This window comes from Hoplias malabaricus, unplaced genomic scaffold (assembly GCF_029633855.1).
Source record: "Hoplias malabaricus isolate fHopMal1 unplaced genomic scaffold, fHopMal1.hap1 scaffold_115, whole genome shotgun sequence".
In the NCBI taxonomy this organism is placed as follows: Eukaryota; Metazoa; Chordata; class Actinopteri; order Characiformes; family Erythrinidae; genus Hoplias; species Hoplias malabaricus.
Genome location: NW_027100973.1, coordinates 98,157 through 123,156, shown reverse-complemented (window position 1 = coordinate 123,156; position 25,000 = coordinate 98,157). Strand labels below are relative to the sequence as shown.

Here is a 25,000-nt window from a genome sequence, read left to right as displayed (position 1 = left end):
TGATGACTACAGGCTCCATGTTTAGCCAGAAAACACAGGCTAGCTATGTGCTAGCTATCAGCAGGCAGCTCACATCGGCTCATTATGAGTTGTGTACAGCCCAGATAGGCCCTGTGTTTACCCATCTTTATCCTCGATTTGGCTTTGACACATACAGACTTAAAACAAGACCAGACATCTTTATAATCTGTGATGGGAGGTTTACTGAATTCTTCCTAAATGCTAACAGGTGTACAAATAAAAAAATATTTCAGTACCTTCCAGTCTCCTGCAGGTACAAAGGTCTCACAGTTCTCCTGCAAAGCACACATAAAAGGTTAGAATGAGATAGAGTCCTGGCACCATCCTTATAATAAATGTACAGAGCACTGAATATAGCTCTAAATAACCTTTAGCATAATATGAAGCAGCTAATGAGGCTAATGTGCTAAACAGCTACTGGAGGGTGGAAGGACATGGTTGTCATTTCTAACTGTTCATTTAATTTCCTATACTGCTTTCCTTCTATTGGCAGATTTTGATTGTCTCTAGAGTATTTCCTAGAATAATAAACTTTGTACCAACACAGTGAGATCATTTCTGTTCATAAAGGTAAAATACTGTAACATTATAATATTTTTACAAAGATCTCAAAATATTAAATTACTTGTATCAGCTGGATTTAAGATATTTTCACTTTGCCTAGACATAATTTTTTGTAAATTCAGTGTAAATTCTTGCTGGAATGCTGACCAGCTCTCAAAGTGTAAACAATATCATGCTAACTGCTAACATACTGCTAACTGGTCCCCTCTGGTTTTCATTATTCAGCATCTAGGATTGTTAGCGTTTAGCGTTAGCATTTTAAATTATTTCCTACTCATTAGGGTGAGGAAGCAAAGGTTAGTGTGAAAACAGACATCCAAGAGCAACATAAAATTACTTTTAACAGCACACAACACCAGTGCTGCCAGATCCAGTGGTTTCCTGCCCAACTGATAGTATGTTATTGTGCTGGGTGGGGTGATTTCTTGTCTTTGTAAAGACTGTTCCACAGATTGAGTAGCAACATTTTCTACCCATGCTATGTTGTCCTATGCCGTCTTCAACATGAACACATACTAATATGTCAGCTTTTGAATGCAAAACATTAGAAAATAACAGAGATTAATTTAGTTTAAATGCTTGACTTTTGTGGTATTTCATGGGGAGTATATTATTCATTAACTTTGGGCTGGAAACCACAGAACCAATCTGGCAACCTTGCACAACACATTGTATGTATGCATAAATGAGAAAACACCAAATAGTTGATAGAGGGTTATCATATTTCATCATTGAATGTCAGCACTTTTGGGCAACATTCAATGTCCTGCACATCTGGAGTAAGAAAACAAAGGCGAGTTAGTGTGAGTAGTGACTCAAAAGCAGCACACGGTGGATTTTATTAGATTAGATTAGACTGAATATACAACTGTTTATTAGAAGCACTCTCACAGCAATTCAGGTGTCTGACTCCATCCTGGACATTAGAAAATACAGACATTGAAATGAGTATTTTTGCTGTAAATGACAGATTACGCAGACAGTGGCCTGTGTAATCTAAACTGTGATGGATTGCACACAGAAGCAGTCACTCAGGTTATACTCGGACCTGCAGAGTAAAGCTGACTTCAGGTCACTTTATAAAACCCACTGGTTAAAGAAATAGTAGCAGAAGGTTCAGATGTGTCCACTTCTCTGCCTTACTCCAAATGCATCCACGTTTGATGTCCTATAGGTTTCCAATAGGTTACATTTTTGCATCATTCAGTCGCTGAGTGTTTTGATGTAGACTGGTTAATTAGAGAGAAACATAATCTCAGAATGTTTACTGCGGTGGTGTCTCTCTTCAGTGCTACAGTTTTATACCAAACCATTCCAGATGTCTTTGTTTGCATTGTTTAAATTCAGCAGAAACTGGGAAAGCCATTGGAAATCTCCTTTTAGCAACATCTTATAGACGTGCTTATGATTCTCAGTCATTTCCATGTTGTCCAGAGGAATTCTCCTCAGACGTCTTCCTCTGAGTTGCTCACAGAGACTTGCACCCTGATTTCTAAAAAGCTTCTTTGTGAACGTTAGACACCAACTTTAAATTCCAAACGTGTCTTTATTTGACTACATTTGGAGTAAGAAAGAAAATTGTGTTACTATACTATTATGCTCAAATTTTACTTCGAGAGTGAGAGAGAGAGTAAGAGAGTGAGAGAGTGAGAAAAAGCGTGAGAGAGAGAAAGAGTGAGACAGAGAGAGAGTGAGAGAGAGAAAAAGAGAGAGTGAGAGAGAAAAAGCGTGAGAGAGAAAGAGTGAGACAGAGAGAGAGAGCATGAGAAAGAGAGCGAGAGACAGCGTGAGAGAAAGTGAGAGAATAAGAGAGAGTGAGAGAGAGTGAGAGTAAGAGAGAGAGAAAGAGAGAGTGTGAGAGAGAGAGAGTGAGACAGAGAGAGAGTGAGAGAGAGTAAGAGAGTGAGAGAGAGTGAGAAAGCGAGTGAGAGAGAGAGAAAGAGTGAGAGAGAAAAAGAGAGTGAGAGAGTGAGAGAGAGAGTGAGAAAGCGAGTGAGAGAGAGAGAGTGACAGCGTGAGAGAAAGTGAGAGAGAGAATAAGAGAGAGAGAGAGTGAGAGTAAGAGAGAGAGAGAGAGAGAGAGAGAGAGAGAGAGAGAGAGAGAGAGAGAGAGAGTAAGAGAGAGAGTGAGAGAGAGAGTGAGAGAGAGAGTGAGAGTGAGAAAGAGTGAGAGAGTAAGAGAGAGTGAGAGAGAGAGAGTGAGAGTAAGAGAGAGAGTGAGAGAGAGAGAGAGAGAGAGAGTAAGAGAGAGAGTGAGAGAGAGAGTGAGAGTGAGAAAGAGTGAGAGAGTAAGAGAGAGAGAGAGAGAGAGAGAGAGAGAGAGAGTAAGAGAGAGAGAGAGAGTGAGAGTGAGAAAGAGTGAGAGAGTAAGAGAGAGTGAGAGAGAGAGAGTGAGAGTAAGAGAGAGAGTGAGAGTAAGAGAGAGAGTGAGAGAGAGAGAGTGAGAGTGAGAAAGAGTGAGAGAGAGAGTGAGAGAGTGAGATAGAGATTAGCAGTGAGTGCTAAGAGCGCAATCTCCCAAAAGCATTGTAACATGGACCCTATCAATTTCAGAACAAGTCCTTAAAAATGAGTTCAAATGGTCTTAAACCAGCAGGGCGTTGTGTTTTGGGAAACTGAGCCTGGTTTGATGTGAGATGAGCCACTACTGAGAAAGAAAGTCCACAGCAGCAGTCAGACCAGTGGGTTTTAAGGCCGACACCACACTGCAGTACCACAGAGCTTCGATAGGGGCCGCTGTGTTACACGAAAAGCGTTATCCACCAAACTAAATTAACTGAACGTTTTTGTTGTTGTTTTTATTCTTCTTTTTTATTGTTCACTGTGGTAAATGGTGATGCAGGCTTCAGGCCAAAACTGACAAAGCATTTAGTATGAGCCAAAGCATTTATTCTGACCCAAACCAATGACACAGCAGGGGATCAGTCACTTGATCAGCCTCTCGCTAATGTGCTAACGGCGTCAGTGAACACATTCGCTGTGAGTCAACACCTCTTAAATCAACACTGGCTGATAGATCCTCCCATCTCTACCTTCGAGGCTACCACACACACACAGTGCTAAAGAAGGACGTTTGTGCGGTAGTAACCTGTACTGTGTTTTTAGTGAATATTCTCTAGAGCAAGTGAAATGCCTGGAAGCATTAGATATTCTGTATTACAACAAAAATTAAACATGGTTGCCTCCGTATGGGAATATTAAACATAAACGTGTTCATTCAGGGACTAGAATCTGCATCTTATGTGATTTGTACTTTATTAAAAAATGTAAAATAAATTGTAAACAACCAATTTGAGCATTCCTTATCAATTTATTTACTGAAATATCTGGAAAAACCTCTTTAGATGATCGCTATGACAGATACTCTACTGAATATTAATGCTTCTGTCACTTTCTGAAGGCCACACAGATCTACCTCAGAGTGAGATTCATGTCAGACTCAGGGAAGCTGCCTGGCCCTGTGCAGTAATCCAGAAGATGTTGTGGTTGGCCTGATTTATTAGGAGCAGGTTTAGACTTCAGACTTCGGGGTTCAGTATTCCATTTATCCTGCAAAAGGTTTTCATTCATCGAGGTCATCCGATTTTTTAATAACAGCAGGGCAAGGTGACGGCTTCAATCAAATGAGTGACAAGAACATTCCCCAGAGTTTTAAATGCCAGAACGTTCCTAAAACTCATCTGAGCCAGTGACGTCTCTCTGATGAGTGGCTAAATGTCTTTTAGATTAAATCACGAGTCCAGTCACCTTGACTAAAGGGTGCGTACACTGCTCCAGGAAAAGCACAGCTGACTCCAGGTCAGTTCAGAGATTTATATAAAATGGCAGAGTCTGGATATTCCTTAATGATTCTTTAAAAGTTTAGGGAACCAAAAGTGTATTTCAAACTTTTATAATCCCTTTTACCAACAAAATTTTGCAAACATTCATTGTCTGTAACCCTTATCCAGTTCAGGGTCGCAGTGGGTCCAGAGCCTACCTGGAATCATTGGGTGCAAGGCGGGAATACACGCTGGAGGGGGCGCCAGTCCTTCACAGGGCAACACAGACACACACACATTCACACCTACGGACACTTTTGAGTCGCCAATCCACCTACCAACGTGTGTTTTTGGACTGTGGGAGGCAATCGGAGCACCCAGAGGAAACCCACACAGACACAGAGAGAACACACCACACTCCTCACAGACAGTCACCCGGAGGAAACCCACACAGACACAGAGAGAACACACCACACTCCTCACAGACAGTCACCCGGAGGAAACCCACGCAGACACAGGGAGAACACACCAACTCCTCACAGACAGTCACCCGGAGGAAACCCATACAGACACAGAGAGAACACACCGTACTCCTCACAGACAGTCACCCGGAGGAAACCCACACAGACACAGAGAGAACACACCACACTCCTCACAGACAGTCACCCGGAGGAAACCCACACAGGCACAGGGAGAACACACCAACTCCTCACAGACAGTCACTCGGAGGAAACCCACACAGAAACAGAGAGAACACACCACACTCCTCACAGACAGTCACCCGGAGGAAACCCACGCAGACACAGGGAGACACACCACACTCCTCACAGACAGTCACCCGGAGGAAACCCACACAGACACAGAGAGAACACACCACACTCCTCACAGACAGTCACCCGGAGGAAACCCACACAGACACAGGGAGAACACACCAACTCCTCACAGACAGTCACCCGGAGGGAACCCACACAGAAACAGAGAGAACACACCACACTCCTCACAGACAGTCACCCGGAGGAAACCCACGCAGACACAGGGAGACACACCACACTCCTCACAGACAGTCACCCGGAGCGGGAATCGAGCCCACAACCTCCAGGCCCCTGGAGCTGTGTGACTGCGACACCTACCTGCTGCACCACCGTGCCGCCATGTAGCAAACATTTTTCTATAAAATATGACTCTTATGAATGGGGGCGGCCATGTTTTAAAGACTTTAATATGAATAATAGAGAACATCTGATACATCCAGGCCATTAGGTGTCAGTATAACAGCTGTTTCATAATGTGAAGAAGAATCAGGAAATGGAGAATATGTTTGATTCTGTAAAGAGTGCAACGCTGCATGTGCATGGTCCTAATAAACGTATATTACCATAGAATCGCTGTCAAAAGAACAACATGTATCTCAATTATCGTGGATTTTTACTTTACTACGTTATTTAAACCCAGCTGTTCTTTACACTGTGTGAACATTTCATCAATGGACCAACGGAAGTGCTCCATTATTACTTCAAATAAAATCTTTTTACATTGACTTCCATTGGAATTTAACAACGTTTTTCCCTTCTGTGAAATATTTGTGGATTATTCAAACCATTCAATGGAACGTCAGGACTGTCGCAGCGGACCGATGTAAATGCAGCGTAAGAATTCAATCTTCACAAAGTTAAACATGTCCTGCCTGATCAGCTACATCTGACCTGTGTGAAAAGTTCAAACGTTTTTGCAAAATTAACTTCAAAACCAGTGTCTCATTGAGTTTTGACCAACGTTAGTGTGTTGCTATTGGAGAATGGGGTGGGCGTGGTCTGTGCAGTAGTTACCAGGATGTACCCGCTGGTCCGGCGGCGGCGTGTCACACCCAGCCAATGACGGGCGATCTCATGCCACCTGTGGGTGGGGCGTGCTGGTTGGGGGCGGGGCTGAGCACTGGGAGCATTTGCACTCACTCCTCTCGCCTGCCTCATTACACATAAAAAGTGTTACAGAAAACAACCTTCAATAGCGCCCCCTGTAGTTGTGGAGGATGGGTTTGGTGCTACTAAAGGTCGATCAGGTATGGCTTAAAGATCCAAGTGAAATCTGGTACAAAAAAACCTGCCTATAAACACAACACCTTTAAAAGCTGTATTAGACCTCACACATTGTACTACTACTACTATCTGTCCACTTTATTAGAAACCCCTACTTTACACTTCTACTATCTGTCCACTTTATTAGAAACCCCTACTTTACACTTCTACTATCTGTCCACTTTATTAGAAACCCCTACTTTACACTTCTACTATCTGTCCACTTTATTAGAAACCCCTACTTTACACTTCTACTATCTGTCCACTTTATTAGAAACCCCTACTTTACACTTCTACTATCTGTCCACTTTATTAGAAACCCCTACTTTACACTTCTACTATCTGTCCACTTTATTAGAAACCCCTACTTTACACTTCTACTATCTGTCCACTTTATTAGAAACCCCTACTTTACACTTCTACTATCTGTCCACTTTATTAGAAACCCCTACTTTACACTTCTACTATCTGGCCACTTTATTAGAAACCCCTACTTTACACTTCTACTATCTGTCCACTTTATTAGAAACCCCTACTTTACACTTCTACTATCTGTCCACTTTATTAGAAACCCCTACTTTACACTTCTACTATCTGTCCACTTTATTAGAAACCCCTACTTTACACTTCTACTATCTGACCACTTTATTAGAAACCCCTACTTTACACTTCTACTATCTGGCCACTTTATTAGAAACCCCTACTTTACACTTCTACTAACTGACCACTTTATTAGAAACCCCTACTTTACACTTCTACTATCTGGCCACTTTATTAGAAACCCCTACTTTACACTTCTACTATCTGGCCACTTTATTAGAAACCCCTACTTTACACTTCTACTATCTGGCCACTTTATTAGACACACTGTTCTTGTATTTCTTTCACTTTGTCTAATTTATAGGCCAACTATGTAATTCTGCCCTCTACAGAAGTCATGACTGGTCAGTTTCAGACCACTGGGCAGCTGTTGTCCAGATGGCATTGGTGCAGTGGACCATACTTAGTGTAGCAGTTAAACAGACATGGTAGTGTGTGTGTGTGTGTGTGTGCGTGTTTGTGTGTGTAGATGCGAATAAGACATGATAAGATATACTTTAGTGTTGCTGGGGTTTTTACACATGACAGTAGCACTGCTAGTTAACAGTGGTCCACCAGCCAAAGTCCATACAAAATTATGCTGACCATTGTTGAACATATGGCACGTCGACCAATGAGCTACAGCCTCTAACTCTACACTAGCAAAGATGAGCTGGATGATGGGGGGTGGGGGTGGTGGGTGGTGGACATACTGGATAAAATAGGGTGTGTATAATATGGGTAAAGCATTATAAAGCTTCAAAAGCTGTATTAATCTGGGGTCATTTCCTCTTTTACTGTGATATTTGTTTCTGTCCAGATCAGCCACGTCTGGGTTATACTCCCTCAGCCCCCTGAGAAATTTACAAACCAAATTACCCACTGACTTTTCTATGCAGATGGCATCAAGTATTGGGAAAAAAAAACAAGAGCTTGTCTGCGCACTCGCTCCGGTTCTTCACTGGAAGCATAAATTTCAGAGAGCCCACCTTGCAGCTGATGAAGGACCTCAGTAAAAACAGAGGCAAGCCTGGCCGGCTGGGTTTGGATGCCCCTGCAGTGCACAAGAGCTGAAGAAGTGTCCTGTAGTCTGTACTCTGCAGCTACAATATGCCACATCTGGAGGCAGGAATGCTCCCAAGGAGTTAATCAAGAAACTTGCTGATCTTGTAGAGGTTTTAATGCCGTCTGGATGCATATCGTCTTCACTGAGGAGACATGTCTAACCCTGGCATTAGAAATGCCCCCCTGATGAGCTTATCCAATGCCAGCAGGGCTGAAAATGACTGGAGAGCTATTTTAATAGGAAAACATGACTGGCAGGTGGTGAGGACTGTGCATGTGAATGAAAACAAAGCTTCATATTCCTTCTTTAATTCCTGCACTCATCACATTGTGCACTCTGGACCTGCGACACGCTTTATAGGTTCAGCAGGATTACTCTGATAATCCTCACGTCGCCATAATGATGATTATTTTTCCATTGTATCTGAACTGTCTCACTCAGTTTAATGAGGAGATCTGCAGCTCAGTCCATTAAATTATCTGGAAGAGTGCGTGCCGGTCATTTGAAGTCGTTTTTAGTTTTACGTCACAGTTTGGATTCCTCACACTTAAAATACCAGACTGTTTCAGTCTGTCTGTAAAAATAAACTCCTTCTGAGGCCTCTGAGCAGAGCAGAGCCGCCGCACGTCCTCCAACCACCACGAAGTCCCAGGTTTTGTACAAAAAGAGCTATTTTTTAACATCAATTCACATGGCGTCTCTCTTGCCCCCACATTTCATGCCTTTCGGATCCTGTTAGTGTTCCACACGTTTGTAGCAGACACTCATCTGGTTTTTGGGTTCAGAGAAACAAACCATGGTCCACTTGCTGCCTTTTAAAACCGATTTAAAAAATAAGGACACAGACAGTCCCAACTGACTGCTATATTTAGATGCAAAGGGCACAGACCACACACACACACACTCACCATCTCTGTGTCCTGTCCTCTTGTTTCTGGAAGTAGCGGCTTTTCCTCGATAAACTGCTGCTCCTTCATGCCAGCCATCCTGGAGAGCAACCTGCAAATCACCATGGCAACGCACACATACATACACACATACACACACCTGAGATTAGCAAGGCCATTTCACAGCATCCCATAATCCAATCAAATCTATCCTTCACCCTCCAGCCTTATATTATTCTCCACTCAGCCTCAGCACGGAACACTTACATAATACATTCACCACTAAACACCCCGCAGATTCTGAGCTTTTAAATCAGAGATAAACAAGGCACACTGAAAGTGCTCATATACCTGAGACCCTGGTTGTTTCTTTTCTCAAAATATGTACTGCCCCAGAGTGGGAGAAAAGGCATAAAGATATACAGAGTGTCCAAAATAATGATTGAATTCAGGTACTGTGACAGTAAAGCTAGGCTAACAAGTTTGACAAAACAAAACGTCATACATTCCATATTTGATTCCCTGATTTTATAGTTGTAGTGGTTTGTCAAAATATAACTAGTACTACTACAAAATCAGAGAATAGTTATGTTTTAATTAAGCACTAAAATAATCATTTAAATTCAGGTACTTGGACAATGAAGCTAAGCTAAAAACAGAGCTGTATTCTTTGGCTTTTAAATAAAACATAGACTCATTCATTTCATATTTTATTCCCTACATTTTTAGTAATAGGGTAACACTCTAAATTACAGCCCGCTAATTACTGGGTACAGAGTAAGTACCTGTAAAGTAAGCCGAAGATAAAATAAGTACGGAGTAAGTAAAGGGTATGATACTAGAAATATATGGTTATTACTGAGTGTCTGACAAACGTTTTACAAATAAGGAAGAAGAGCAGAAGAGAAACACACATTTCCTCATTAGTCATTTTCATATAATGCCCAGGTGAATGTAGGCAAAGCAATGTAAAATATCTCTGAAGTATGTGATGATGATAGTTGTGGTAAATCACGTCCTGAACCTAATGAGTCCAAAGCTCTATGAAACTCTGCTAGTGTCTGTAATGACAGTAACTGACCATGTCCTTCTCTGTAGGTGCCCTGTAAACAATGTTAAAGGAGCTATAATTACATTCAGAAACACAGTGATTTTAAAATAGTAGCTGCATTCCTTATTTATAAAAATGACAGTAAGAATCACTTGAATAAACTGCGATAGTTTTAATTACATTTTGTAATCTATAATTGTGCTGAGAAGTACAATGGGTTCGGAACATAGTTAACATAGTGCCTTATTTGTAAAATGTTTGTAAGACACTCAGTAATAACCACATATTTATACTATCATACCCTTTACTTACTCTGTACTTACTTTACAAGTACTTACTCAGCACTTATTTTATCTTACGGCTTACTTTACAGGTACTTACTCAGTACTTATTTTAACTTATGGCTTACTTTACAGGTACTTACTTAGTACTTATTTTATCTTACGGCTTACTTTACAGGTACCTACTCTGTACTTACCCAGTAATTAGCGGGCTGTCATTTAAGGTGTTACCAGTAATAGTTTAATTTCATTACTTTCATATTCTACATTTTTAAAGTTCTTCTGTGAAACTAAAAGCTGAGCTGAGTGTTGTATAAATCAGAGCCCAGGGAATCTTCTAGTTTCTACTATCTGCGGTTCATGCTGCAACTGACGAAAGTATATCACGAGTGTGAGTTACTGGGATTAGGTCTAGTCTTCTAATTATGACTTAAAGCATCCCATGTTCAACCCATCACAACCACCCCAGGACCACCACCACAGAAAGTAATCACTGAAAGTTTTTACATTTATGAAGACAAAGGCTATCACAAGCTACTTATGAGACAGAAGTGTGTGACCATAACATTTCAATGCGACTAAAGCTCAACTCACTGTCGACATTAGCTAACAGACAGCTGCATAGATCCATACTGAGTGATGGGGAGAGGACAGACTGTTCACCCTACCCTTGAAAGCAAGGACAGTTTTTCAACTATGAGATGATTGTGAGACTCTCATGTTTTCCAGAGAAAAATACCGACTGATAACACATAGACAGGAGGGAAATGCAGAATTACAGTTCACTGAAACACAAACCTGTGTTAGAGGTAACCCTTGTACAATCTCTCCCTGATTAACGCTCTATATTTCACACTCTGGGGGTGTATATATGTAGGAGCTAGCAGGAGGATGATATACCACATGACGTGCAACATCAGCAGTGTGTATGCACTCATCGTTTATATTTTAATAGCAGGGCAGGAGCTGGGCTGAACATTTCAATCAAGCAGGATGAGTGGGCTCTACAGGCTCAGGTTTCGCTTCAGTTTACAAACTCATACACAGAGAGCTTCATGTTATTTCAAAATGCTTAGCTTGCTCTGGCATGCTTCCATTCACACAATAAATATGAAATGCATAACACAATACGCACACATAGAAATAGACGTGATGTAAAATGCAAATGATGTGAATCAACTCACATTCAAAATGATTCCAAAACAAAGAGCAGCAAGGACAATACAACCACATATAAATAAAACATATAATAAAAATACAAACCCTGTTGTTGGGAAAGTTGTGATGTGAGGTGTTCAATTTCTTGGAGCTTCATTTAACGCACAAATGCACAATAAATAAATGATGCCACACATTCCAAAAAAGTAGGGATGAAGGCAAATTAAAGCTAAGGGTTTAAAGCGAAGTCCCACCATTTTGACCCACTCCACTACAAGCAGGTGAATATAAAATGTAGTAAAATTAGCATCCACCAAAGGCTCAGTCTCTCCAGCATGGAGAGGGCATGGCTCATCACTTTGGGCCAAACTTCATGAGAGAATTTCTAATCATTTCAAAAGAGAACATTTTTCAGTTGTATGTTGTAAACAAACAAGTTCTTTCACCATTTATTGACTTAATACTGTTAGGAGACTCAGGAAATGTGGAGAAATCTCAGTCCATGCTGAGCAAGGCAGAACACCACAGTTGTACGAGTGTGGCCTCAACCCGCAGATGGCATTGCATGAGGAACTGTCATGCTACTGTGATAAATATAGCTGCATGGGTTTGGGAGCACTTCGGAAAAGAGTTGCCACTAACCACAGATGCATAAAGAATTGCAACCTGAAACATTATCATAAAGGAGAAAGCCATAGCCTATAGTTATTCTAAGAAGAAACTGTGATTACAGACTAAAAATCTACTAGCAAAACTGCAACAATTGGTATCCTCAGTTCCCAAAAGAATTAGTAAAAGATTTAACACAGTGGTAAACATCCCTCGGTCCCAGACTATGTTTCATGCATTAAATTCCAAATGTTCAAAATGTGCAAATTACAATCAGGTTACAGTCAGTGCAAACCTCTAGACACAGCTCTTCAAGGAAATTAACAAACCACAGACTTTGTTTTCAATGTATTTTAATATACATTATGTGTATGTACTTAGATATATAATAACAACTCAACATTGGTGCATTCATAACTTTCAAAATGCCACACAGATGCAGTTGCTAGAGCAAAGCAATGAATGAAAATTGAAGAGCAGAGTCCTCTAGCTCACAGAGAACAGCTATCAAACTGCCCGACCTGTGGGAACCCATCCCAGCTCTAATATTGGAGATTTATATAATAAGCAGTGTAACAAATCCAATAAAATGTCAACTAAACAAAAAAAGAGGCGTCTCTAAGCAAAGACACTAATCTAATACTGCAGCCATTCAAAAGGATTTTTTTTCTATCCATAATTTATTGGCACTTGACTGCGATGGTGTTAGAATGATTCAGCAGCTCTTCAGCAGATGATTGGTTCGGTTTCATAACAGAAGCTCGAGCCTCACAGCCAACTGTTGGATAACTACCACAAGTTCAAATGACCAATATGTAAACTTTTTTTTTTTTCCCCAGATCCCTTCTCTCTGGCTGAAGCAGTGTGTGACCAGGCCAGTGATGATGTCCAGTGTTAGTGGCAGGAAGCTGAGGCTTTGGGAATATTTCTCCCATTCCCTATATATTACAGAACTTTTCAAAATCAAATCAAATATAATCTAATTGGCTAAAATCTGACCAGAGGTGATTGCTCTAAGACTGCAAGAGAAGCTCAGCTTCCCCTAAAATGTCAAAAAATAAGTGATCAAATATATACTGTTGTGTGTACATGTCATTGAATAAATATGCACTACAACGCGCTCAACTTTTGTTCAGAATCAGCTTCTTATCACTGGTAAAGACGCGGCTTTCCTCTCAATCATTCCCGCAGCTTCACAGTGCTTTAAACAGTGTCCACAGAGTTCAATAGCGAAGTGCAGCGAAGTGCGGTGAAATGAGACGAGTCATTGGATAAATGCTGGGCTTTGTCCCGCCCATCGGACGCTCAGCGTCTCTGGGGGTCTATGGGGCAGTGGGCTGGCCTCGGCTGGCCCGGACGCTCAGCTTCTGCATGATGATTGGATGATCTGTCTGAGGCTGAATCCCTTTTTGATTGACAGCGAAATGAGCGAATCAGCGATCCTTTGGTGTAAAGATCCGTGGGAACATTACATTTTTATTCTGTTCTGAGTTGAACCAGACTTTCTTAATCCTCTTAGTGGCATTTTCTTTGTTAAAAACGACTAGAGACAAATCGATCTTCTATTTCTGGTGGGTTTTTTTGTAGATGCTTGTGTTTGGAGACTGACTTCTATCACTCTTTCTGACTTCTATCACAGTTTCTGTCCAGCGGGTGCTGCTGAGCCCCTCCACCGTCACAAAGCACTCACAGGCGGACACACTTCACATGGGCCAAGGCCGTTTAAGCCTAGCTCTGCTGGCCATTGAGAGGACACTAGTCAAGTCCCTGGAAAAGACGCCTTGTTGGTACGACAGGGTCACAGATCATTTTCTTGAAAAGGAACGGAGGGTAGAATTTACGTATAAATAAACCCACACATTTTATGATGTAGTTGATGTACTTATGACCGAAATTGAGCTTCCCCTCCTTGAAAGACCAGCATCCGCCACTGAATCTGACTCACAGAGAACATTGCTTTTTAATAGTACAACATGCAGCAATTAATCATTCTGGAAACTAATGTTGTGGCTTCAACATAAACTAGCGTCTGAGTCAAGTTAAAGAAAAGAAAAGAAAAATGTATCTACAGAAATATTCTCGGTTTTTAACAATCTTTTAGCAATTTTCTGAGTTAAATAAAAGGATAACCTTTAGTTCTGTTGTGTTTTAAGAGTTTCAAATTCCTAATTACATAATAATATTAGATATTTAGACTTCAAACAGGTGTTTGAAACAATGTGTGTCAACAGAATATTGAATAGCGACATTAGAATCCTGCGGACACACAATCCAAGGAAAATCAGATCCTGGGAACACCGACTTCAATCCAGAGGCTCAGAGGCTAGTTTGCATGGCTAGTGTGTAATTAGTGTCCAGTGACTTTACACATAAATTCCTGAAAAAGCGCAGTCAGGGTGCCTCATAAAAGACTTCATTACACACCTCTAGACAAGTATTCATCAGATCTGATGAGCTTCATTACCACTGACTCACCAGCGTTTACGCCTTTGTCTGCTCCTCGCAGGAGATGTCTTTATTGTCTTATATTCTCCTCCTGCCCAAAAATAGGAGCTCTATCACATCAAACACCAGTTACGCCCTCCCCTTCGTTCCCACAGGCTTTTATTGGGCTCGGTACCCGGGCCTCTGTTGCTATGACAACATCAAGCAGTGCCGGCGGACCCTGCTGGGTTGCTCTGGCATCTCTATTGACTTTTCCCTGTTTCCAGAAAGGCTTGCCCTGGCCAGCGTTAACAATGACGCCTTGAGAAACCAATGGCTTTTTTAATGCTACACTATTTGGCCCAAATTTTTTTAAAGAAATCCGCTCACCCAGTATTTCTTCTGAAATCTAGGGCTTCAACAGGATGTTTGTTCCACTATTTCTGCAGCAGCTGGGTCCATTGCTGTTTGACTGATTTAAACCATGTAAAAAAAATAAATAAAGATGGCGGTCAGGTACCGATGTTGGATAATTAGTTCTGGATCAGTAACGCCACTCCAACTCATCTCAAAGGGTTTGAATATAGCTTCATCACCTCAGTTCCACTGCTTCGCAACGCAGTGTTGAGGGATGTGTTTCTCTAGCCAATGCTGTACATGGTGATGGTCATATATGTCATATATAATGGTTATAATGGATTCTCAAGTGGTGCAATTGTCTCAAAAACTCAAACTCAAAGCTGAGAACACTGAAAAAAAATCCACATTGCACACTTAGATCCAGTCGATTGTTGATTACGGTGATGATGGACACTATTGTCCCACAATTCATGGGGAATTAAAAGAGAGGAGCTTCTCATGGCCAGAAAATGTTGTCCCTACTCCCTACATTTCACAGAAAATTAAACTAATACTACACACAGGGAACTAAAATGAGTATAAATGATTTTTTAATGCACTGGAGGAAGATATTTTCGTCTCTGCAGCTTGGTATTATGTTATCAAACTGGGCCCTGTCATCAGGAAACTGCAGGTTTGAGCTTTGGAGGGACCTCAGCCATCAGAGGCCGGGAGTCCAAACGATTACAACGGGCCTTGCTTTTTGGTGGGTAGGATGCCACCCCCCCTCTCCACTGAACAAGTACCATGCTAGTCAGCTTGGGCGAATGTTGGCTTATGTAACAGACCTGGATAGCGTATGCTTTCCAACAGAGTGACTAACTTTATTTGTCTCTGAGGACATTTGTGGTTACCTTCACTGTCTCAGGCTAGAGGCACTGAGTGTGATTTTGTATATCTAACTGGAACTGACATCCCACTTGTGTAGATAAGAAAATTTAAGCCCTCCCACTTCAAGAAACAGTGCTCAGACTTCACTCGTTTATTTGCCTTGCTTTACCCCCTGCAACAACTGGACAGACTGGATTCCAGTTGCTGTGTTTTGTGGAGCATGCACCCCGTCTCATATACAACCACCTCTGTTGTTCCTTGTTTATTGAGTTATTCATATCCCTTGGACCAATGTATACAAGAGGGCTGCTGTTTGAAATAATCATCCTCCTGTATTAGTCACTGTATTCCAGTCTAATGTGTTGTAGTTAGACAGTGAATAACACTGAAGCAAAGTGAAGGTAAATAAAACCACTGCTGTAACTTGGGCCACTGACAGCAAACGAAATACACTGAAAGGGCAGCGATGCTTCATATTGCTTTCGGGTTTGTTGCTTCCAGAAGAGGTTTGAATTACTGGATTGAACTGGATTTAACTGGATTTATATATATATATTATTCCTCAAGTGCATTTTCAAGTATTTTTATGTTGACTGTCTCTTCACACACTGAGTATAGTACACTGTAGAGACTCTACAGGGCTATCCCTGTGATAGGGAACAAACCTGCATGTTTGGGAAAACCAATGGTCAAATTTACATTTGTTATTGCACCAGAGGAATATGGGGGTAGGTTATAAAGGGGGCGTACTCTTTCGTTGCTGGTGGATTTTAGGATTTTGACACAGTCAAGCGCCAAATATTTAACAAGTGTAGTCTTGTAATGAGTTCACATTCTGAGTTATTGGGAACAGGTCTATAGACATTTTAAAATGTGGTCAATTGATCAGTGAATTAACGGTCAACTGAATTCACTAGAGAGGTCATTATGTGTGTGTGTGTGTGTGTGTGTGTGTGTGTGTGTGTGTGTGTGTGTGAGTTCAGAGGTAGGTAGACAATTGCGTTCTTTTAGACATAAAATCAATCTAGCAGTGGATGTGGGGAATGAGTCTGACCCGACACACCAAGTCCCAATCAATATCTGGAAACTGGGCCTTTTCTGTTTTCTGTGTGTGTGGGTGCACGATTCAATAAAATTAAAATCTGGAGCTGTGCTATTTATGGGACAACAAACAGGACTTTAATACCAGACCCATGCTACATGCTAACAGAAGCATCAACAGTTGGTTTAATATCTTGGCAACAAACAATATTGACTGTCCTCCAGTCAAAACAAATGCAACAACGACCCAAAACAGGACCATCCCTGTCAGCCGCCCAGCTCTGTTTGTTTTTAAGCTCTCTCCCTCTATAAAGTAATTAACTGTAGTCTGCAGTTTTAATTAGCCATATCAAAACTAATGCTAATGAGGATTAGAGAGAAACAGGAGGGAAACAGCAACGAGCACTGGAAGTTATCCTAGTCCAGACCCAGTCTAATGCACACTGGGACAATATTCATTATTTAAAGCTGGCCGTAATGATATGGAGCACATGGACAAGGAAAACAAAAGACAGGAGCCAGGTGGAGAGCAGAAGCACTGTAATGAGGAGCGCCTGGTTTCTCCTGACAAGCAAAGGGCACTCACCTCAGCATGCTCAGAACGCAAAGTGCCCAAGTCCCCAGTGAGTGGCTTGTGGGTAGATCTGTCCAAACAGAAATGGACTGGTGGAAGAGCATCCAATTCAGTCCCATATGAGAGCTACTCTGCTGGGCTAACTGTGTGAGGCTAACGACTCTATTGAGCTAGCTAATGTTCCCCAATCATTGCCAATTAATGAGGGACAGGTGCATCCATGAACATGCATCCCAGAAAGAGGTATTCAGATTGGTCCTTTGGGCAATCAATACATTATGCAAAGGGTCTATAGTCACTATATAGTGCATCATTTTAGGGTTCCACCATTTTGTAATAGTCTTCAAAAACACTGGACAATTTTGAGTGCACTCACACAATACTCTAATGTACTGCTAGAAGTAGTGTACAAGCTATGTATGCTAACGGCTAGCGTATATCCATAATCCACTGCGTCGTTTGGTAAAAACTGACACGAGGAAGTGTCTAAAATTGTTCATTACCCTCCTGTATTCAGGTCCCTATCGCAGTACACTTTATAGTGAATAACACAGACAAGAGTTAAGAGTAAATAGGGAGCCATTTTGGACACAGTGACCCTATTATCATCACATGACCAAACGTTTATAAACACCTGCTTGTGCATATTTTCTTGTGAAATTATGATCATAGGAGCTACCACCCTCTACATTTCTGGGAATGTTTACACTAGATGTTGAACCATTTCTGTGAGGATTTGATGGAATTTAGCCACATAAACATTAGGAAAGTACTGATTGTGGATCTTCCCAGAGAATCCTGTCCTGACTACTGCCCTGGTTCAAAATGCACCTGATAATGCACCTCACCCATGCTTTATAGATCCTTCACAGCCTTCACCATGACACATTATTATTTATAACTCATAAATAATAAATAATTTAATTACTGATATAAAGTTACCCAAACTAACCCACCTAAAACATTCAGTTTAAAGTTAGAGGCTCATGGAGGACATCTGGTTAGGGCCATTATACCAACAAATATATTCTTATTTTAATTCATTGAAAGTAATTGTGTTAAGAACAGGCATATCAGGGCCCATTAAGTCCTAGTTATGCCACTACGTGCACCACTAAAGGGGCGCCTCTGATTTGCAAATGGAAGTTAACTTGACCTATTTTCTCCTGCTTTGTTTTGCTAGTTGATCTGCATTTCTAAAACCATGTCAATTTGTACTCAGTGCAGCTTTCAGTTCGAACCACTGAACAACTAACCTTTTCTTCAGGGACTCTTTTTGTGAGTTCAGGCTCAGCGAAGGATACCAAGACACAAACACAGGGGCGAAAGAATGAGCCTGAGCTCACACAAACAACCACAGAATGTCTGTCCACATACGGTAGACATGTCCCAAACGATTAGGCACATTTCTAGAAACTTGACTTGCTGTCAGTTTCAAACACTGCGGGAAAAGGTGGTGATGAAGTCGTTTTACAGCACATTTTCTCCAATGTTTTTTTAGTGTAGATACTAGAGAAATCATCTCTGGATTGCCAATTGCCAGCTCAATATTTTTAAGATGGACAATGGAAAAAACAAGCCAGGCCATACACGCTGTCAGGATGAAACTGAAATATCTGAGCTACATTAACTATCTCCAACATAATACATCAAATGTTTATGTTTTTAGTGAAAATGAAACCAAACTAATGTAAGCTACTTTTTCTGGATTACTACAGCTATAGGGGTGTCTGTAACCCATCTCAGTGATTGTATCTGGGCCGATCATGGCATTTTCTTTTTAATTATCAGCATTACTTTGCACCAACCAAAGCACAACCCTTTGTCACACAGGTGTTGTAACAGGGAGCGCAATTTGTGGCAGAATGCAGTTAAATGTCTGCAGCATTTCAAAGTGGTGTTTTGAATATATTACTCCCCAGATAGCAGTTATTATACACATTTGTGGTTAGATTCTGGCCCAATTGTGGGGTTCACTTTAGGCTGAAGCCCTAAAGTGAGGGGTAGCCCTCATCGGGTCTGCACTTGGCCCACATCTAACAATCGGGCAGAAAGAAATTGGAGATTGTGGCCCAAGTCTGGCCCAAAATAATTTTACTATCTGGGTCATATTAAGAATTCTACTTTTACTACTGTAATGCTGCACCATGTGCAACAGTATCTAGACAAATACAAGTGTAGGCCTGAGACAGGATATCAGAAGACCCTCAGTATTAAACGACTTGGGACTTGGATCAGGATTCGGGCCAAAAACAAAAAAAAAAAAATGGAATGGGCTATCCCTGTATTTCTTTGGTCACCAGCTAATGATGTGGTGCTCAAAAGTCCCTCCCAACTTCAAGATGCATTATTAGAAAGGAATTGACCTGGTCTAAATAACTGTAATCACTGCTGCAGCGAGAGTATAACAGAACATTTTAATAAAATAAACGGAACACTGGGTACGTTTTTTAATTTAAATTTTAAGTAAGGAATTTTGCTTTCTGCTCCCCCTACAGTTGCAGAGTGTAATTCACTTTTACAGCACTGTCCTGAAATCGGGGGCAGGGGCTGAGGGGGAGTTCGTACCCTCCTCCAAATTTGACATAATTCAGTTTCTTAAGTGCTGAGCCAGGAGTGGAGCATCACAATGATTCTGAAGCTGTAATTTTAAGATAGAATTACAACCTATTGTTTCTTTAAAATTTCCTGGAATCAAAAGTGTTTCCTTTATGGCAACTCTTTTCCTTTCCTTTCCTTTATTAACTCTAAAGTTCTCTGTTTCTTCTCTTTAATTCTGTGAGTGTAAGTTATGGGGTGTTATCACAGCATGTTTGGTGGCCATGGCCAGAAATAGGATGTGATACAATGCACCGGGTCTGGCGTCCTTGTGTCTGTGCTCAGTTCAGGAACTGGACACCTGGGGGAACTTCTGTATTAAAAAGAGCTGGAGACTGGAAGGTGGCCAGGACATTCAGCATCAGAGCTGTTGATTAAAAACATAAAACCCATGACCTCCTGTGTGCTGCTGCACATCTGAGACAACTCACTTCACACCTCTGGTGGGATACTGGGTAGTGGACTGTGGGCTGGCTGGGGCTATCTTGGTTGGTATGGTCTGTATCAGAGACGCCCCCTTTGCCTCCGGAGGAATTCACTACATTTCCAGCCCCACCCCACGGTGAGAGTCCTGCCTCAAAACGCCCGGTGCTAGTGGTCCGAGCCAGGCCAGCAGACGGTGAGGCAGTGTGTGGCTCACAATAGGACTCTCTTACCTCTGCCAAAACAAGAGGGACTTCTAACACCTTTGCAGTCCCTCTTCTTTGAAACGTGTAGTTTTCTACCATGCAGCTTCTCCAGCGAGTGACAATGGGGAGTGTTTGAAGGCTTTTCACAGTGAGCAGTTTGGAAGATGAATGCTGTTCCCTTCTTTTCATTAATGAATTGTGGTTTAAAACCATTTGTTGGAAGATCACTCTCCCTTTACCAGCTACTAAGACGTCAAGAAGAAATCGAGTCCTCCATAAATCCAGGCTCTGTATCATCCCCCTGTATCTATATTTTGAACTAGCGTCCTCAGGATAGATCCAGTACATCTCACATCCATGAGATCCTGAGAAGAAAAGAGATCCTTCTGCATCTGATAGCTACCTAAAGAGTGTCAGCAAAAGTTTAGTGCATCTTCTTCTCCATCCAATACTAATGTTAACGATATGACTCTGAAATCTGCAAGCAAGTGCACTGTCAGCAAGCAGTCTAATGCACTTTGATTAACTGCCAAGAAAAACTCCAGAGATGGGTGTTGTTCCAGAAACATGAAGCGTGTTGTTCATTCCCCCAAGTCCTTTTTTCTTAAAAGTGTATGCCTGATTTAAACTTTTTCCAGTTGTCAATGTCTAGTTAAAGCAGTTCAGCCGAGACGTTTTGCTTATGTAGTTTGGCACTGAAGCTATGAAGCTAATGTAGCTAGCAATCACCAGAAAGCCAAACCTTCCAAACCTTTTCAGTACATACATCCCCCAAATCTCTCTCTCTCTCAGGTCTCTCAGACCAGGCCCTTGTCTCTTTTAAGGCCACACAGATTTGTTGATGTGGTTTAGTTCATGACCGTGGGCTATAAAAATGAACACAACTTCAGCGTGTATCTGAAGGCTTGTAGTTCCACATTCATACAGAATTGCTTCTGTTTCTAAATATATGTATCTTAAATTTAACATTGCAAAATAATACATGACATCGCTCCAAATCATGACATAATGTGATCCGCTGCTTCCGGATGTACATGTGAAATTCATGCTTTAAAAAAAAGGAGTGGTTTCATCAGGAAAGCAGGAAAATGGCTGGCTCCTGCCACAGAGTGAAGTTGTGTTTGTTTTATAGCTCACGTTAAGTCATACACTGTTCTAAATAACACTGTAATAGGGGGAATACAGCCTCTGTTGTTGCTACTCTGGGCTCAGCACTGCAGAAACTGCACTATGTAACTTTTGGAGGAGGGTAGGAAACCACATGCCTACCTCCCTCCCCCAAAATACCAAATCTTACCTAGTGTCCCTTTCAGATAAATTATAGGGAATGTAATAATGAAAAGAGTTTGGATGACTTCGAGTGTTGCTAAAAAGGGCCTACTGGAAATTTGTGAACATTTGATTATTGGACAAACCATGCAGCGACTTCAGATCCAGATGAGATGAACGTGACCCATTCAACCTCCTCAACCTTGTCTGGTGCATTAAGTAATGGCACAGTGCCACTGGACTATGAGTTTATGAACATGGTCCAATGCTGTGTGTAATGATTGGTTGCTCGCATGCAACACTGATCTATGATTGGCCGACAACTCAAGGCGTGGCCATGACGTGGTCAGACATCACAACTGTCCGGCCGATGGAACTCACGAGCAAAAAAAGACGGACAAAATATAAATGAAGAGATGGAGCTACGAGCTACGGTTGCAAAACGGAACTACGTACATTGTCTGCAGCAGGGTCTGCGAAACCGTGCAGCTAGTCTTGGAGGGGAAGTTCCAGAACAATCCGGGCCCCATCTAGCAGTACAAAACAAGAACTGTTGAAGTTTGCACTGAGGATAGACAGAAAGAGCATTTTAAATAAGGTTTCTGAAACATTGCTGGGCTAAAGCTTGGATGCAAAACGAGCAGATTCCCATGCACTGACATCTCCACAGTTCTGTGCTGAGGGAAGAAGAAGGCAAATGAAAACAAAGCTGTAGTGTAGCACTAAAGTATACATGAGCAGACAAGATGAGTCTGACTTTCTTCAGTCCCGATGTAACAGGGAGGATTCTAGCCCATGAGATTTATCACTCAGAAGCAATAAAAAAAGTTGGCAAGCCGACGTCTGTTGCATTGTTATGTAACCCAGAGTGGGAGCTGCATCTGAGCAATCACAGCGTTTGTAGCTGGAGAAATCCCGGAGATAGCCCTATCAATATTCACTGGAGAACTGTACATTTTACACTATTCGACATCAGTTCCAATCCAATCCGACCTGCACAAAATTAGGACACTGTGTCTGATGCAAATCCACGTCCAGCTCTCTCACACATGACAGTCAGGAGCTAAGCCGTCAAGCTATCTGCCGACACACACTCCAGCAGTGCTCAGATTGAATGCGGATGGTGTAAAAAGCTTTGCTGTACACCGTCACTATAACAGCCAGCCTGACATTTTAGAGAAATTGTGAACCGTGACAGATACACGAACGTACACCACGGCACGGAACGCATTCACATGGCCGCAGGGGACTGTAGTGGGGCTCAAATCTACTGTGACGTGATGAATTTAAATCGAAATTAACTGCTGAAATCCAACAAGGACGTCACTCAAGATAATCCCAGATAATTCCTGAGAACAGGTTTCGAACCAAAAACAAAAACACTCTCGGGTCTGTTCACATGCTGGAAAAGCACCAGTGTTCGTACACAGCCCTGGCTCAGTAAATAGGGAAAACTAATTGTCTCTGTGCGTTTCTGACTGAACCACAGCTGAAAAATGGTGAAAAGCATGAAAAGAGAAGAGGATATTGCTCTATTCTTGCTGCATAGGTCGGTAATATTAACTTGTTTTAGCTTCTTACAAATGATTTAAGGTGGAGCTGACTCCAAATTCAGGAGAGAGGTAACAGCATGAAATTAAACGCAGACAGAAAATGCTACAAAACTAAACACCTCGAGTTACAAATTAGTTTCTGTTGTAATTCAAACAGTAAATAAAACCTTACAGACAAGATAGAGTTAAACTACCAACAAGCTACAGTCGGTTTCTTACTCCAGCACACCGTTCCACCTTAAACAGGAGTGGGGCGTCTGTTTTGCTGAAGACTTGTAGTCGTACGGGACTGTCAACAATGCCTTTAGTGTTTTGATCACCTTTTAAATCACAGGTCTATCACATCATTGGGGTTTTAAACCTCTATCTCCACAACTCACAATACAAAATGGCCGAACCTTAAGATAAATCAACACTGTAATTGTATATGAACCCCAGATCTAGAAATCTAGCCCCTGCTGTTGCGCAGGTTTTCTGGTGTGGACCCTGCAGGCCTGGTCACTGCGGCTTTGTTATTGTTATTGTTAAAGCCTCGCCCATATTTCACAGTAGGAGGGCGAGGGAGCGCTTGGAATTCAATTTCCAGGACCTCCAACCAATTGAAAGTGACGACACAGATAATGAACGCCTTGCTTTGAACTACAGCCATGACAACAGTGGAAAGTTCCAGCGCATATCGCATCCTGAACCCCCTCCCCACCCCTCCCCACCCAACGGCCCGAATATTATATGAAGTGCCACTAGTGGGTAGTGAGCTGGAGAGAAAGAAACAGAGAGCTGTTCTTATCGGTTATTACAGAGCCTCTAAATATATATCCTGAGCGCACACACACACACACACACACACACACACACAGCCAAAGACACCTGTTAAAGCACTGGCCCTAAAGCCTTGAAGGCAAGTTTCCAGGGTGCTACTCGGGGGTGGGTTTGGCACCTCACTAAGTGAACTGCCGCAGTTCTTTTGCAGGTCAATAAATTCAACCGGACGACCTACAGCCACCTGCCAGTGCAGAGGCTGCTGAGGTGTGGAGTAGCATCTCACAGCTGGTGTTGCTCATGACGCTGTGGTACTTTGCATATCGTCGCTGTCTGTGTCTCCAAAAGAGTAACTTTACAGGAGAAAGAAAAAAAACCTGCTTAACTTTCAGTGGAAGTCAATGTAAACAGATGGTGTTTATTAGTCATTTTAGAGCATTTCTATTGGTCCATTCTTCAGGACTCTTCCACACAATGTGAAGGACACCTGCTGTGTTCAAACGATGTACTAAACTCCCCCTCCACAAACATGGAGACAGATGTGTTTCACTGGAAAGCGACGGTGTTTGTTTTTCTGAAGGTCCCTATAGGGCCTTTAAATCAGCTCTGTGAGTACTTTGTGTACATGCCACATTTGTAAAAGTCCCTACAGGGGATTTATTCTGTTAAATATCCCCAAGGGGCCTTTAATTTAACTGTAGTTGGTTGTGTATGTGCAGTGTGGTATATTCATATTTACGCACTGAAGACACATCTGCTGTTCACTGGACACCAATAGAAACCAGCACAAGCTCGTAACACACACTCCTCCACACTTTGGATGCCTCTACATTAGCCAATGAAAGTTCCCGTACACCGTATCCAGGAGAAA

The 25,000-nt window shown here is 41.8% G+C and overlaps 1 protein-coding gene across 1 annotated transcript in view; it reads right to left on the bottom strand.

Moving 5' to 3' along the window:
* ndrg4 (NDRG family member 4) overlaps nucleotides 1-25,000 on the bottom strand; it is a gene marked incomplete at its 3' end in the record, with an annotated part of 33,671 nt that overhangs the window by 8,410 nt on the left and 261 nt on the right. The window contains exons 2-5 of the mRNA XM_066658952.1: nucleotides 22,274-22,347; nucleotides 8,975-9,065; nucleotides 6,173-6,307; nucleotides 258-296 (exon numbers count right to left, since the gene is read on the bottom strand). Of these exons, the coding sequence (XP_066515049.1) occupies nucleotides 258-296; nucleotides 6,173-6,307; nucleotides 8,975-9,065; nucleotides 22,274-22,347 (339 nt within the window). The remainder of the gene's footprint in view (nucleotides 1-257; nucleotides 297-6,172; nucleotides 6,308-8,974; nucleotides 9,066-22,273; nucleotides 22,348-25,000) is intronic.